The 13,207-nt window shown below is 39.3% G+C and overlaps 1 protein-coding gene and 1 pseudogene across 1 annotated transcript in view; both read left to right on the top strand.

Moving 5' to 3' along the window:
* Window positions 1-13,207, top strand: part of LOC107511807 (nuclear envelope pore membrane protein POM 121C) — a 30,767-nt gene that overhangs the window by 13,270 nt on the left and 4,290 nt on the right. The window contains exons 6-11 of the mRNA XM_016146559.2: window positions 8,384-8,475; window positions 9,078-9,151; window positions 9,638-9,762; window positions 9,889-9,991; window positions 10,213-10,389; window positions 11,470-13,131. Of these exons, the coding sequence (XP_016002045.2) occupies window positions 8,384-8,475; window positions 9,078-9,151; window positions 9,638-9,762; window positions 9,889-9,991; window positions 10,213-10,389; window positions 11,470-13,131 (2,233 nt within the window). The remainder of the gene's footprint in view (window positions 1-8,383; window positions 8,476-9,077; window positions 9,152-9,637; window positions 9,763-9,888; window positions 9,992-10,212; window positions 10,390-11,469; window positions 13,132-13,207) is intronic.
* On the top strand, window positions 1,902-2,020 carry LOC118607630 (annotated as a pseudogene).

The raw sequence follows: 13,207 nt of genomic DNA, 5'->3' as shown, positions 1-13,207 counted from the left end.
TTATATCTTTTGATAGCTTTGGAAAACTCTCAGTCATTATCAATTCAGATATTGTTCTGCCCTATTTTCTCACCTCTGTGGTATTCTAGGATGTTAGAGCTTTTCCTCATGTTTCATGTGTTTTACATCGCTTTGTCTCCCCACACTTCAGTTTTTCTGTTTCTTAATTTGCTAATTTCTTTCGGCTTTGTGAAATCTGCTGTTTTTAAGCCACCCATTACATTTTTCTTAATTAAATTTATTGGGTTAACATTGGTTAATAACATTCTATAAGTTTCAGATGTACCCTTTATAATACAACATCTGTATATTGCATGTGCGCTCATCACCCATAGCATAATCTCCTTCCATCACCATATATTTGGCTTCCTTTACCGTCTTCAGCTTTACTCCACTCCCATTCCCCTTTGGTAACCACCATACTGTTGTCTGCATATATTAGTTGGTTTTGTTTGTTGCTTTTGGTTTTCTATCCCACATATAAATGAAACCATGTGGTTCTTGTCCTTTTCTGTCCTACACACTTCACTTAACGTTATTCAGATCCACCTATGTTGTCACAAATAGCAGTATTTCATCTTTTTTATGGCCTAGTAGTATTCTGCTGTATACATGTACCACATCTCTATCCCGTCATCAGTTGAAGGATGCTTAGGTTGTTTCCATGTCTTAGCTCTATTGTGAATAATGCTGCAAGGAATATAAAGGTATATATATTGTTATGAAAAAGTGCCTTCAAATTTTTTGGGTAGGTTTGCAGAAGAAGGATTGCTGGGTCACATGGTAGCTCTATTCTTAATTTTTTGAGGAACCTCCATATTGTTTTCCATAGAGGCTACACCAGTTTACATTCCCATCAGCAGTGTATGAGGGTTCACTTCTCCACATCCTCTCCAACGCTCATTTCTTGTCTTACTGATAATAGTCATTCTAACAGGTCTGAAGTGGTATCTTCATTTGCATTTCCCTTATAGCTAGTTGAACATCTTTTTATATATCTGTTGACCATCTGTGTCTTCCTGGGGAAAGTGTCTGTTCAGATCCTCTACCCAGTTTTTAATTGGATTAGTTTTTTTTGTTGTTGAGTTGTATGGGTTCTTTATATGTTTTAGATATTAACTCCTTATTGGAGGTTTCATTCGCAAATATTTTCTCTCATTCGGTTGGTTGCCCTTGTGTTTTGTCAATGGTTTCTTTTGCTGTGCAGAAGCTTTTTAGTTTGATGTAGTCCCATTCATTTATTTTTGCTTACACTTCCCTTGTGTTTGGAGTAAAGTTCAGAAAAACCCCTCGGAGATGAAGGTTCTTAAGTTTAGTGCTTATGTGTTCTCTGTATTTTATTATCTCAGGCCTTATATTAAAGTCTTAATCCATTTCGAGTTAATTTTTCTGTATGATGTCATATAACAATCTAGTTTCATTCGATTGCATGTGGCTTTCCAATTTTCCCAGCACCATTTATTGAAGAGGCTTTCTTTCTCCACTGTATGTTTTTGGCTCCTTTATTAAAAATTAAATGTTCACATATACATATGGGTTTATTTTTGGACTCTAAATTCTGTTCCATTAGTTTGTGTGTCTATTTTTCTGCCAGTACCATACCATTTTAATGTAGCTTTGTAGTATAATTTGAAGGCATGGAGTGTGATACTTCCAGCTTTGGGTTTTTTTTTTTTTTTTCTTCAGAATTGCTTTGGCTATTGGGGATCTTTTGATGATTTTTGATAATGTTTGCTCCTTTTTTTTTTTTTTTAAATGCCATTTGGAATTTGATGGGGATTCCATTAAATCTGTATATTTCATTGGGTAATATGGCCATTTTAACTATGTCGATTCTTCTAATCCATGAGCATGGAATTTTTTTCCATTTCTTTGTGTCTTTAGTTTGTTTCAACAATGTCTTCTATGGCCATGCCACCCTGAATAAGCCTGATCCCATCTGATCTTAGAAGCTAAACAGGGTCGGGCCTGGTTAGTACTTGGATGGGAGACCACCTAGGAAGACCAAGTGCCGTAGGTGTAAAAAATAAAAAATAAGGAACTGTAAGCTGACAAGGCCCTTGCAATCTGTGAGGTCAACCAAAGGTTGCCTCGTCTAAAAAAATAAAAAAATAAAAAATTAAATTAAAAAATAAAAACAATATCTTATAGTTTTCAGTGTATAGGTCTTTCACTTCCTTTGTTTAGTTTTCTCCTAGGTATTTTATCTTTTTTGTTGCAATCTTTTGTTGCAGTCTTTTTAAATTTCTTTTTCTGATATTTCTTTCTTAGCATATAGAAATGCAGCAGATTTTTGTATATTGATTTTTTTATCTTTTGCTACATCAATTGATGTGATCATATGATTTTTGTCCTTTATTTTGTTAATGTTTATCACATTGATTTGCATATATTGAACCATCTTTATGTATCTGGATTGAACCCCACTTGATTGTGATGTGTATTATCTTTTTAATGTATTCAGTTTTCCAGTATTTTCTTTAGCATTTTTGCATCTGTATTTATCATAGATATTGGCCTGTAATTTTATTTTTTTGTGTCGTCCTTGCTGGGTTTTGGTATCAAGGTAATGTTGGACTCATATAATGAGTTAGGAAATAATGCCTCTTCAATTTTTTGTAAGAGTTTGAGAAGGATAGGTATTAAATTTTCTTTGAATGTTAGGTAGAATTCACCATTGAAGCCATCTGGTCCTGCACTTTTGGATTTTGGGAAGTATTTTATTACTGTTTTTAACTTTTTTACTATTGGTCATTCTATTTTGATTCAGTCTAGGAAGATTATATATTCCTAAGAAGTTGTCCATTTCTTCTATGTTATCGAATTTTGTATAGCCTTTCATAATATTCTTAATATAGTTTTTAGTATTTCTGTGTTGTCCTTGTAACTTCTATTGTCTTTTTGTTCTCTCTTTAATTCTACTCTAATTTTTATAATGTCCTTCCTTTTATGACTTTGGGCTTCATTTTTCTTTTCTACTTCCTTAAGGTGTAGTTTTAGATTGTTTATTTGAGACTTTTCTTATTTCTTGAGGTAGGCCTGTAATGGTATAAATTTCCTTCGTGCTACTACTTTTTTTGCTGCATCCCAAAATTTTCAATATGTTGTATTGTCATTTTCACTTGTCTCTATATATCTTTTGGTCTCTTATTTCTTCTTTGACCTAATAGTTGTTCAGTAATGTGTTGTTTAATCTCCACATATTTCTGGTTTTCCCAGCTTTCTTCTTGTAGTTAATTTCCAGTTTCATAGTGTTGTAGTCTGAAAGTGTGCTTGGTATGATTTCAGTCTTCTGAAATTTATTGAGACAACTTTTGTGCCCCAACATGTGATTTGTTCTTGAGAATGTTCCATATGCACTTGAAGCGAATGTATATTCTGTTGTTTGGGATGGTAAGCTCTGTAAATAGCAATTATGTCCACTTGGTCTAATGTATCATTTAAGGTCGATAGTTCCTTATCGACATTCTGTTTGGATGATTCTATCCATTGCAGTCAGTGGGGTATTCAGGTCCACTACTATAATTGTATTTTTGTCAGCTTCTCCCTTTAGGCTTATTATTAATTGCTTTATATATTTTCATGCTCCCAGAGTACATGCATGTATATTGACAAATGTTATGTCTTCCTGAGAAATTATTCCCTTTATCGTTATAAAATGCCCATCTTTGTCTCTTGTTACCTTTTTAAATCTCAAAATCTATTTGTATGCTAAAAGTACAGCTGCACCTGCTTTTCTCTGAGTGCCATTTGCTTGAGCCTCTGTTTTTGTAGATGAGATGAGTTTCCTGAAGGCAACATATAGTTGGGTCTTGTTTTTTAATCCATTGTGCTACTCTGTGCCTTTTGATTGGTGAGTTCAGTTCATTTACATGTAGGGTGATTATCGATGTATGAGGACTTACTGTAGTCATTTTATCTTTTGTTTTCTGGTTATTCTGTATCTCCATTGATGTTTTTCCCTTGTGTTTCTGTCTGCTATTTTAGTTTGGTGGTTTTTTATGATTTTTTCCTGTTTTCGTTATTTTTGATGGGGATGGGTTACATGTTTCAGCTCTAGATTTTTGTTTTGTGGTTACCATTAGGTTTATGTAAACAAAGTTTCAGACATGCAATAGTCCTTTTTTATTTTGGTTGCATCTTCATTCATTGTGGAAATTCAGTTCTGTTCTCCTTTCCCTTTTATGTTTTTGTTGTCACAGTAACCCTTTTTATGCTTTCATTCAATTCCAAATTGCAGAAGTTACTCTTCTTTTTAATGTTTTTTCCCTACTTAACCTTTGTTATAATACCCTAATGTGAACAAGAGTTTCAGTTTCCTGCTGCTTCTTACTGTAGAAATGTTCTGTGTTCCCTGAGGAGGTGGGCATCCCCTCTGTGACAAGGTCACGTTGGTCTCAGGGTATTACCCCCAGTGGTGGGATGTGGCAAGTGGTGGGTCTATGGGCCGGTCAATTCCTGGCATTGCCGCCTGTAACCAGAGGCTGTCAGCTGCTCTCTACTCCGAGGTGTCCCACCTGCCATAATGGGGGTCAGAAAGGGCAGGGAGGCAGGTATGAGCATCTGTGGGCTTTGTTCTCTCCCTGATAATGGGTGTGCTGCATCTCTACCTTTGTCACTGGGTTTAGCCACAGTAAGCACCGGCCACCCAGTCCAGAATGCTCCTTCTGCCCCTCCAGCCCTCTGTGCTGCCATGCGAGGGTTGCTACACAACTCCTTCCCCACTACTGAGTCAGCTGGGGCTGCGGTGAATGTCACATTGCATCTGTGGCTCCTATCTCTGTCCTTCCTCCATCCTGTCTCCCTTGCTTGTTCCAGTATGCCTGTCTTCAGATGTCTCAGTGTGTGGATCTCTTGGATGTGTTTGTGTATTGATCAGGTGACCTTTCGTTGAATTATAGTTGTCTGACTTGTAACTTTGAAACCAGAAGGTCTTCTCACTCTGCCATGATGCTTATGTCACTCTGAGGATCTGTCCATTATATTCTTAATTTCATTTATTCTTTTTTATAGTGACCGTTTATCTGCCAAAATTCTCTATTTTGTCATTTAAATTCTTATAATAACAGTTTAATTCTGAAGTCTTGTTCAATAACTCCAGCATTTGAATTTTCTGTAGTCTCTTTCTGATGTTAGCTCTTTTTTTATTTAGCTCTTTTTTACTGATTAAATATCTTTTTATATACTTTATTCTTCTGTTCTTTTGTTTCTCTCTGAGCTATTGGAGGGGAAATGTGACCTGAAGCTCTGAATGATAGTATATTCCTCCAGAGAGGTTTTACTTTTGCCCCTGGCAGGCAGCTATGATAGGAGCAGATTACCTCTGTCCAGTTGGAATTAACATGATTCTGAGTAGATTGTCAGTTCTTAGGAAGGCTGGTTTGTTTTTGATTTGCCCTGTATCCTAGTATGTAGCCTTCAGGATCCCAGCAAAAAGCCCAAAGTGCTTTTTAGTGCTCGTCTTCTTTAGAAAGCCCTGAATTCCAGTTTAAGTCTTTCAGGCCTAAGAGACTGCCAGAAGTTTTTTTCAGCAGCTTTGACTGTTGAATTTGGCAATCACCATGAAGTAAAAAGTAGACACAAGTGTGGGGCTCACCTCTTGGTACCTCTTCTCTGTCTGGCCTCTACAATGTCTCACTGTCTTCGATAGCCCTTCATACTGTCATATCTTTGAAGAGAAGTATTTTATATACTTTTCAGCACTTTTTACTTATCTTCAGCAGGAAGGTTGGTCTAAAACAGCATAGCCAGACGTTGCCTAAAACATGGTCAGATTTTGTTCTAAAGCACCCTCACTCTTGGTGGAGCTTATGACCTACTACAAGAAATACACTCAGTGATTCTAATAGCTGCTAGGTGTTCTATTTTAAGTAGTTACCAGCCCTCTCTTGATATATGATATTTGAATATATGATAAGTTCTCAGACATAGGTCTTAGGAAGGGAAGATTAAAGTAACATAGAAGTTATTTATGTTAAAGCTTCACTTTGAAAGAAATGTGTACCGAAGTAGTAAATATCCCTAGTAATCAATAAAGATCTGGTGCAAGTGGTAGTATAGATATTTGACTTAATTGTATTTTTCCAGAGGAACACTTGTAAATACTCAAATCTACAGCTACCAAAACTAGAAGTTGTAGCTTTGATATTATAAATTCATTACAAATGTTAGGCTAGTACCAGGTATAAAAAGTGAACTATTCTACCACTTTGTGCATGTTATCGATACCCCCATGTGCCTTATAAGACTTGTCATTTTCCAAAGTAGGCAGTTTACCCTGGCCTTCAAAAGTTCATACCCCTAACTTGCATTTCTAGTACCCCGTCCCTTATTCCTTTATTTATAGTTTATATTTAAGCCAAACCAGAATATTATCTCCTAAGAGCACTTAGTATTTCCCTACTTCCTTCCCTTTCTTTGTCTGTTTTCCATCTGGATTGATGTGTCCATCCCACTGGAAGCCTATAAAGGTTTGTCTTTCTTGAAGTGTTTATCAAATTATGGAGCATCTCACATGTCACCTTTATCTTTTATTGATGACTAACCAAACAGCATAATCTCTGTCTTCTTGGTCTCCTTTTTAGAGACCTGTTTTATCTTTTGGCTGTTACACTCAATTTATGTACCAACCTCTTCCAGATTATAAATTTTTTTCTTTCTGTCTGTCTGTCTTTGTCGGTCTGTCTGGTCTGTCTGTCCTTCCTTCCTTCCCTTGCCTTTCTTTACACCTACAGCACCTGGTATTCCTAGGTGATGTCCCATAAATTACTTGATAGGAATAGTCTTGCTTATTTTCACATTCTTTGTAAAATATAAAGGTATATGAAGTAGAACTCAGCAAATAAAAATTGAAGTGCAGAACTAAATTGACTGCCAGATATAGATTGTTTCTTTTTCTGACTTGCTTTGTAATTTTTTTGCCCACTTTTCATTTGACATGTTCATTATATTTATATAAAGTTGTAAGTTTTCCATTTTGACATGTTAAGGATATTAACTCTTAACACTTTAATTGGAAATATTTGCTTTTTGTTCTATTTATGGTTTTTGTTTTGTTCATTTGTTTCCTTCTCACATAAATTTTATTTCTATTTTATGGAAACATTAATATGGTTGAAAATTCAAGTGGTGCAAAGGATATATAGTAAAGTCTCCTTCCTACATGGCAATGTTTTTATATAGAGAGGTTCTTAGTTTTTATGTAACATTCTTTAAGTTTTCTTTTTTTTCTAACATAGACAGTCTTTTCCCTACCCTATGTTATTTAACAACTCATTTATTCTTTTTTATATAGTTTTTTTTTGTTTCACTTTTTACATATAAAAGGTTATTACATCTAGATTGTGTAGGTACAGTCTATGAAGTAGAGAGAGATTTTTCCTCCTAAGTGTTGAACCCTGGCAAAACATTAGAATCACCTTTGGCACTGTTCAAAATGCAAGTTGTGAGACCCAAGCATTTTTTACCCCAAATGACTGTCCTTTCCTGTTTTTTTTACCTGAGAGTAACATTAAAAAAAAAACCAAAAACTTATGTATTTCAGCATTTTTCTCAAGCTTATTCTGAGCCTTTGATTTCCTAATATTAGTCGTGTGGAACTGTTCTACTGTTTTACTACCTGTCTTTGATTTTAAAACCTTCTTTTTCTCTTTCAAACTTTTAAGACTATTGTTTCCCTGTTTGTGCTTATGTGATGCAACCATTACAGAGTAAGAAATCTCTAGAAAGAAGTGCCCCAATAGGAAAAATGTGATTGTTTAGTATCTTTGTAATTAGGCTAAAGTTTTATTTGCAGATTGCTTGCTCTTTGTCAGTTACTTTGTTGCTAGGCCCCTTTGAAGGAGGCGATGATGAAAAGACTGTTTTTGCTATTAAGGGACTCTTTCTGGCATAAGAGATATATGTGGGTAATATCATATAATGATAACTACTATATATGTAAAAGTAATAAATATTAGCATATTTTTTACAATAAAATTTTATGAAAGTAAGACTTAGTTTACTGGCTTATCTTCACTAGAACAGTTTCTTAATTTACTTTTATCAAAGTACATATAAATAAATTCATATTTGTTATCTAAATATAAATTAGTTTCACTTAACCATTACTGAATGTAACATTCTACCCTTTAATACACGCAAAATACATTCATTCCTTCTACATTTATTATTTGGCATTCCATTACTTTTTCAGACTTTTTATCTCATAGTTAATATGGGCAATTGACTTTCTTTTCAGGTGCCTTTCTCCACAAAGAAATATTTTTTAGTAACTTGAAAGGAGACTTCATATGTAGTGATAAAAAGAACTATAAAATTATATCGAAGGTTGAATGCTAAACTCTCGACTACATCAGTCACGTTACTTTTGTTTGACTTTTAGCTATGGAAGAGAAGTGGTCCCAGTTCATCACCCTTCTCCAGCCCAGCCTCATCCCGCTCCCAGACACCAGAAAGGCCAGCAAAGAAAATAAGGTAATCAGTTATTTGCTATGTGGCTTTATGAGAAGACAAGAAAGTAGGAAATTTTACTGGGCTCTTACACTTTCTGCAACACTGGAGAATCAAATAAATTAACATCTAGAAGGACAGTGAAGTACTTACCTGAACTGCCCTCATCTCTTACATTTATTTACATGTACTGGCTGTAGGGATCTCTAGCTCTCTTCTTTATTCTGCATGAGTGATCAAGATGTAAGAGGAGAGGCTACACAGAATGAACAGTGCATAATGTCAGCAGGCAGTAGATTTCATATTCTTGATTCCAGCTGACCTACAGTTGACTAGAACCCCACTCTCTTTGGGATCAGGTCTGTGACTAGAACTATCAGAAACTTGATGGGTTGTAATTAGGTTTTGAAGATAATTGTTTTGTGCTTGTTTTAAGACAAAGTCTTCTCTGTGGTTTCCATGAACTGCCTTCCTTCATTTATTTTTTGTCCTGGCAAACTGAGATCTCAGATCATGGTGGTTCTAGACTTCAGCCAGTGGTAGTTAGGAGGGTGTAAGGTATCCAGTATTTTTTGTTAGAAAATCTTTCTAAACCTAGTTCTCTGTTTTTGTTTTTGTTTTTACAGAGAAGAGGAACTTTCTCATCATTCTAGTTCTTCAACTCCATTAGTAACCGACAAGGAGCCCCAGGGAGAAAAGGGTAAGTTGATAAACACTTAAGAGTGGCTTGTAGCAGTGGTAGAAGTGTTTATGGAGGATGTATAGACTACCACCTATTCAAAAACATGTTTTCAGCATTGCTGTGTAAAGGGCCTGGTAGATTACAGAGATAGAAGTTCCTGTCCTTCAGAGGCTTATAGCTCAGTAAGGGAGAATGGTGACATACAAATACAGTATAATCCATGGTAGCTGTGGTATAGGGATGAGCTTAGGTTGAAGTATCTCTGAAACAATCCAGGAATTATTGTCCAGCAGTTGTATGCATGCATCTGGAGTAATTCTCTTCTTTATATCCTCTTGACTATTAGAAATAATCTTACACCATTCAAGAGCCCAAACCATGGAAGATAGTATCTTTCAGAGACACCCAGTGAAAATTTAGTGTTAAAAACCAGGTGGATAGACGTAAACTATCCATTTCTGGAAGAGGGAAGGAAGAAAACAAAGTCTGTATTTCTTTCTTTAGTCGTAGATACAACCACATGTAAGAAACAGAACTCATGGAATTCCCCATCTACACCTGGCAGCTCTGGGCAGCGTAAACGGAAGATTCAGCTGCTGCCATCCAGGCGAGGGGACCAGCTGACCTTGGTATGATCTTATCTACCTACCCCCCCCCCCACCTCAGTTTAGTTTTTCTAAGTCTTACGAAGGCTAAATGCAGATTTCTTCCAGTGTCTTCTGATTGCCTTGACTTCTCCTTTTTCTCTTGGGTAGCCTCCACCTCCCCAGCTCGGTTATTCAATCACTGCTGAAGACCTAGACTTGGAAAAGAAAGCTTCATTACAATGGTTTAACAAGGTCTTGGAGGATAAGACTGGTAAGGAATACTGATCAGTTTCACACTCCAGAGAGGATTTGTTTCCTTTGGTTTTATTTTCGTCTTTTTCATCCGAGAAATCCAGTAAGCACTGAGATTGAGGGGAAGCATTTCTAAATGAGCTATATTGAGACCCTGAGCATCCCCGTGCTCTACAATGTGCCACTGGAAAGAATTCCCAAACTAGAGAGGACAATTGAATCTTCTTTTTTCTTCCTTAGATGCTGCCTCAAACTCTGTTACTGAGAACCCACCTACCACTCAGCCTTCTTTTACTTTTACCCTGCCTGCTACTGGGACCGCTTCCTCCCCAACCTCCCTCCCAGCCCCAAGCACTAACCCACTGTTGGAGAGCTTGAGGAAGATGCAGAATTCCCCGGGCTTACCATCCTTCTCAGGTGAGTGGGAAAGCTTCCTTTAGCAGCTGTCCCCAACCTTTTTAGTACCAGGGGACCGGTGTGCCTATGAGTATCTAATGCCTGATGATCTGAGGTGGAGCTGAGGTGGTGATGCTAGTGCTGGGGAGCTGCTGCAAATACAGATGAAGCTTCACTAACTCGCTCACCACTTACTTCCTGCTGTGTGGCCCAGTTCCTAACAGACCAGTATCCATGGTCCAGGGTTTGGGGACCCCTCCTTAGAGCGTATAATGATATCAACCTTTGTTGAGATTGAAGTAAAAGCATCATGCCTATCAGTTGCTAGAAACTGTAAGGGTTGAACCTCCTCTGGCTGACCAGATCGGAGTTGGAGCAAGCTTAAGTGCTTTTGAAATTCTCCAATCAGGAAATTTTAGGGAAGGGGAGCGGGAACACTTCAAGCTGGAGAAGGCAGCATAATTTTTGTAGTCAGACGGCTCTTAATTTGAAACCTAGTTTCTTAGCTGCTGCCTTGCTGTCGTCATCTGTAAAATGAAAATAATGCTTACTTATGAGGTGTCACCAAAGTGTAAATGTGATCACATGGTTAAGATGTCTTGTCACATGCTTTTAGATCACAGGCACAAGATAATATTAATTACTTTTCCCTCTAGGTTTCCAAGGGTCTGTTGATTGTTCCAGCCACATGCCTTCATGGCACTGCATATATACACAGTCCTGTTATTGCACTTTATCATATAGTAGTATATGTTAGCTATCAGCCTGTCCTAGGGCTCAAGGACAGAAATTATCCCATTCATTGTTATAAGCTCTACACTTGTACTTAGTACATGGTAGGCAAATATAGTAAATCTTTTTAGATAGGAAGGTGTATCTATTAAGCCTTATCTATCTTCCTTATGATCTGTGGAAGATATAAATTATTTACATTTCCTTGATTTTAAGGAATGAATAAGGGCCTATGGTATAGGTTTAGTCATATTTGTTGACTGACTCTTGAATCCCTAGCATTGTGCGGGCACAGGGAGGATACAAAAGCAATTGCATACTGTCACATCTGAAGTATTCAGAATTCATTTTCTCTGCTCTTCTTCCCAGAATCTGCTGGAGTGACAACCACTGTGGCCCATTCGCCTCCGAAGACACCCGGCCTTCTAGGCCCTCTTGGCTCTTCACAGTCAGCGCCCCTTCCAGGCACCTCTTCAGACTCCAAATCCACAGTCACTTTCCTGGGGCTGACCCCTGCTTCTTCCACAATACCAGTCAGCGACACCACCAAGTCACCTCTGGCCCCTCAGGCTGAGACATCTGCTAAATCCCAAGCCCCATCTGCCCCATCCCCCACCCCCAAGCAAAGTATTCTTTTGGGAATCCTGAGCACCCCACCTACTAACCCTTCTGCCTCTGCAGCTCCTGCTGTGTCTTCAGCATCTCCCATATTCAAGCCCATTTTTGTGGACCCACCTAAAAGTGAGAATGAGGGCCCCTTACCATCTAGCCCTTCCAAGGTCACAACCACAGCATCTTCCAGCTCTGCCCTCCCCACGACTACTAGCACCTCATCTGTCACTTTCAAGCCTATCTTTGGCAGCACAGGGCCACCTACATCTGTGCCCCTGTCAACTCCCTTCTTCAATCAAACAACTACTCCAGGCACAACCACAGGTGCCCCTCTCTTCACTGGCCAGGCCAGTGCCATCTCAACAGTAGCGTCCGTGACCACAACCAGCAGCACCTCTGCAGACTCAGCTTCGAAGCCTGCCTTCGGCTTTGGTGTGAGCAATGTGACCAGTGCCATGAGCAGCATGACTAGCACCACCACTTCCATCTCCCAGCCTTTTCTATTTGGGACTACCCCTGCCTCTGGTGCCAGCTTTACGCCAGCCATGAGCTCCATATTCCAATTTGGCAAGCCTCCTTCCATGCCTAGTTCAACAGCAGTCACCACCTTTTGCCAGTCCCTACCCAGTGCTGTGCAGACAGCCAGCAGCAGCAGCAGCACCACCACCACTTGCTTTGGTGGTTTCGGCAACACCCTTACAGCTTCAGCCCCAGTCACCACCAGCCAGCCTACGCTGACATTCAGTAGCACTACCACCCCAGCATTCAACATTCTCTTTGGCTCAAGCACCAAGGCCCCTCTCCCATCGTATCCAGGATCCAACCCCCAGCCTGCATTTGGGGTCACTGATGGGCAACAGCAGGGGGCTACCAAGCCAACCCTCGCCCCCAGCTTTGGCAGCTCTTTCACTTTTGGAAACTCTGCAGCCCCAGCCCTAACTGCAACTCCAGCACCAGCCCCAGCCCAGCCAGTCTTTGGCAGCACTGCGCAGACAGCTTTTGGTGGTTTGAAATCCACAGCCTCTGCCTTTGGCACGCCTGCCAGCACTCAGCCAGCCTTTGGCAGCACCACACCCGTTTTCTCTTTTGGTGCAGCCACCACCTCTGGCTTTGGAGCTACAACCCAGACCACTAGCAGCGGGACCAGTAGCTCCATGTTTGGCAGCACAACACCATCACCCTTCACATTTGGGAGCTCAGCAGCCCCAGCTGGTGGTGGGGGCTTTGGGATCAATGTGGCTGCCCCAGGCACCAGCTCCACTTCTGGATCATTCAGCTTTGGAGGACAGAGCGGGACCACTGGCAGCACAACCCCCTTTGGGGGATGCTTGAGTCAGAACAGCTTGGGCGCACCCAGCCAGAGCACACCCTTTGCCTTCAATGTGGCCAACGCACCTGAGAGCAAACCTGTGTTTGGAGGTAAGATTAGGAATTGACTTGGTCTCCATGCCAGGCCTTGTTGTAAGTGCCAGCACTCTTTAGTTTACATAATGGT

This window comes from Rousettus aegyptiacus, unplaced genomic scaffold, assembly GCF_014176215.1.
Source record: "Rousettus aegyptiacus isolate mRouAeg1 unplaced genomic scaffold, mRouAeg1.p scaffold_m13_p_8, whole genome shotgun sequence".
NCBI classification, from domain to species: Eukaryota; Metazoa; Chordata; class Mammalia; order Chiroptera; family Pteropodidae; genus Rousettus; species Rousettus aegyptiacus.
The sequence above is the reverse complement of the archived record's forward strand: the minus strand, read 5'-3'. Positions and strand labels throughout refer to the sequence as shown.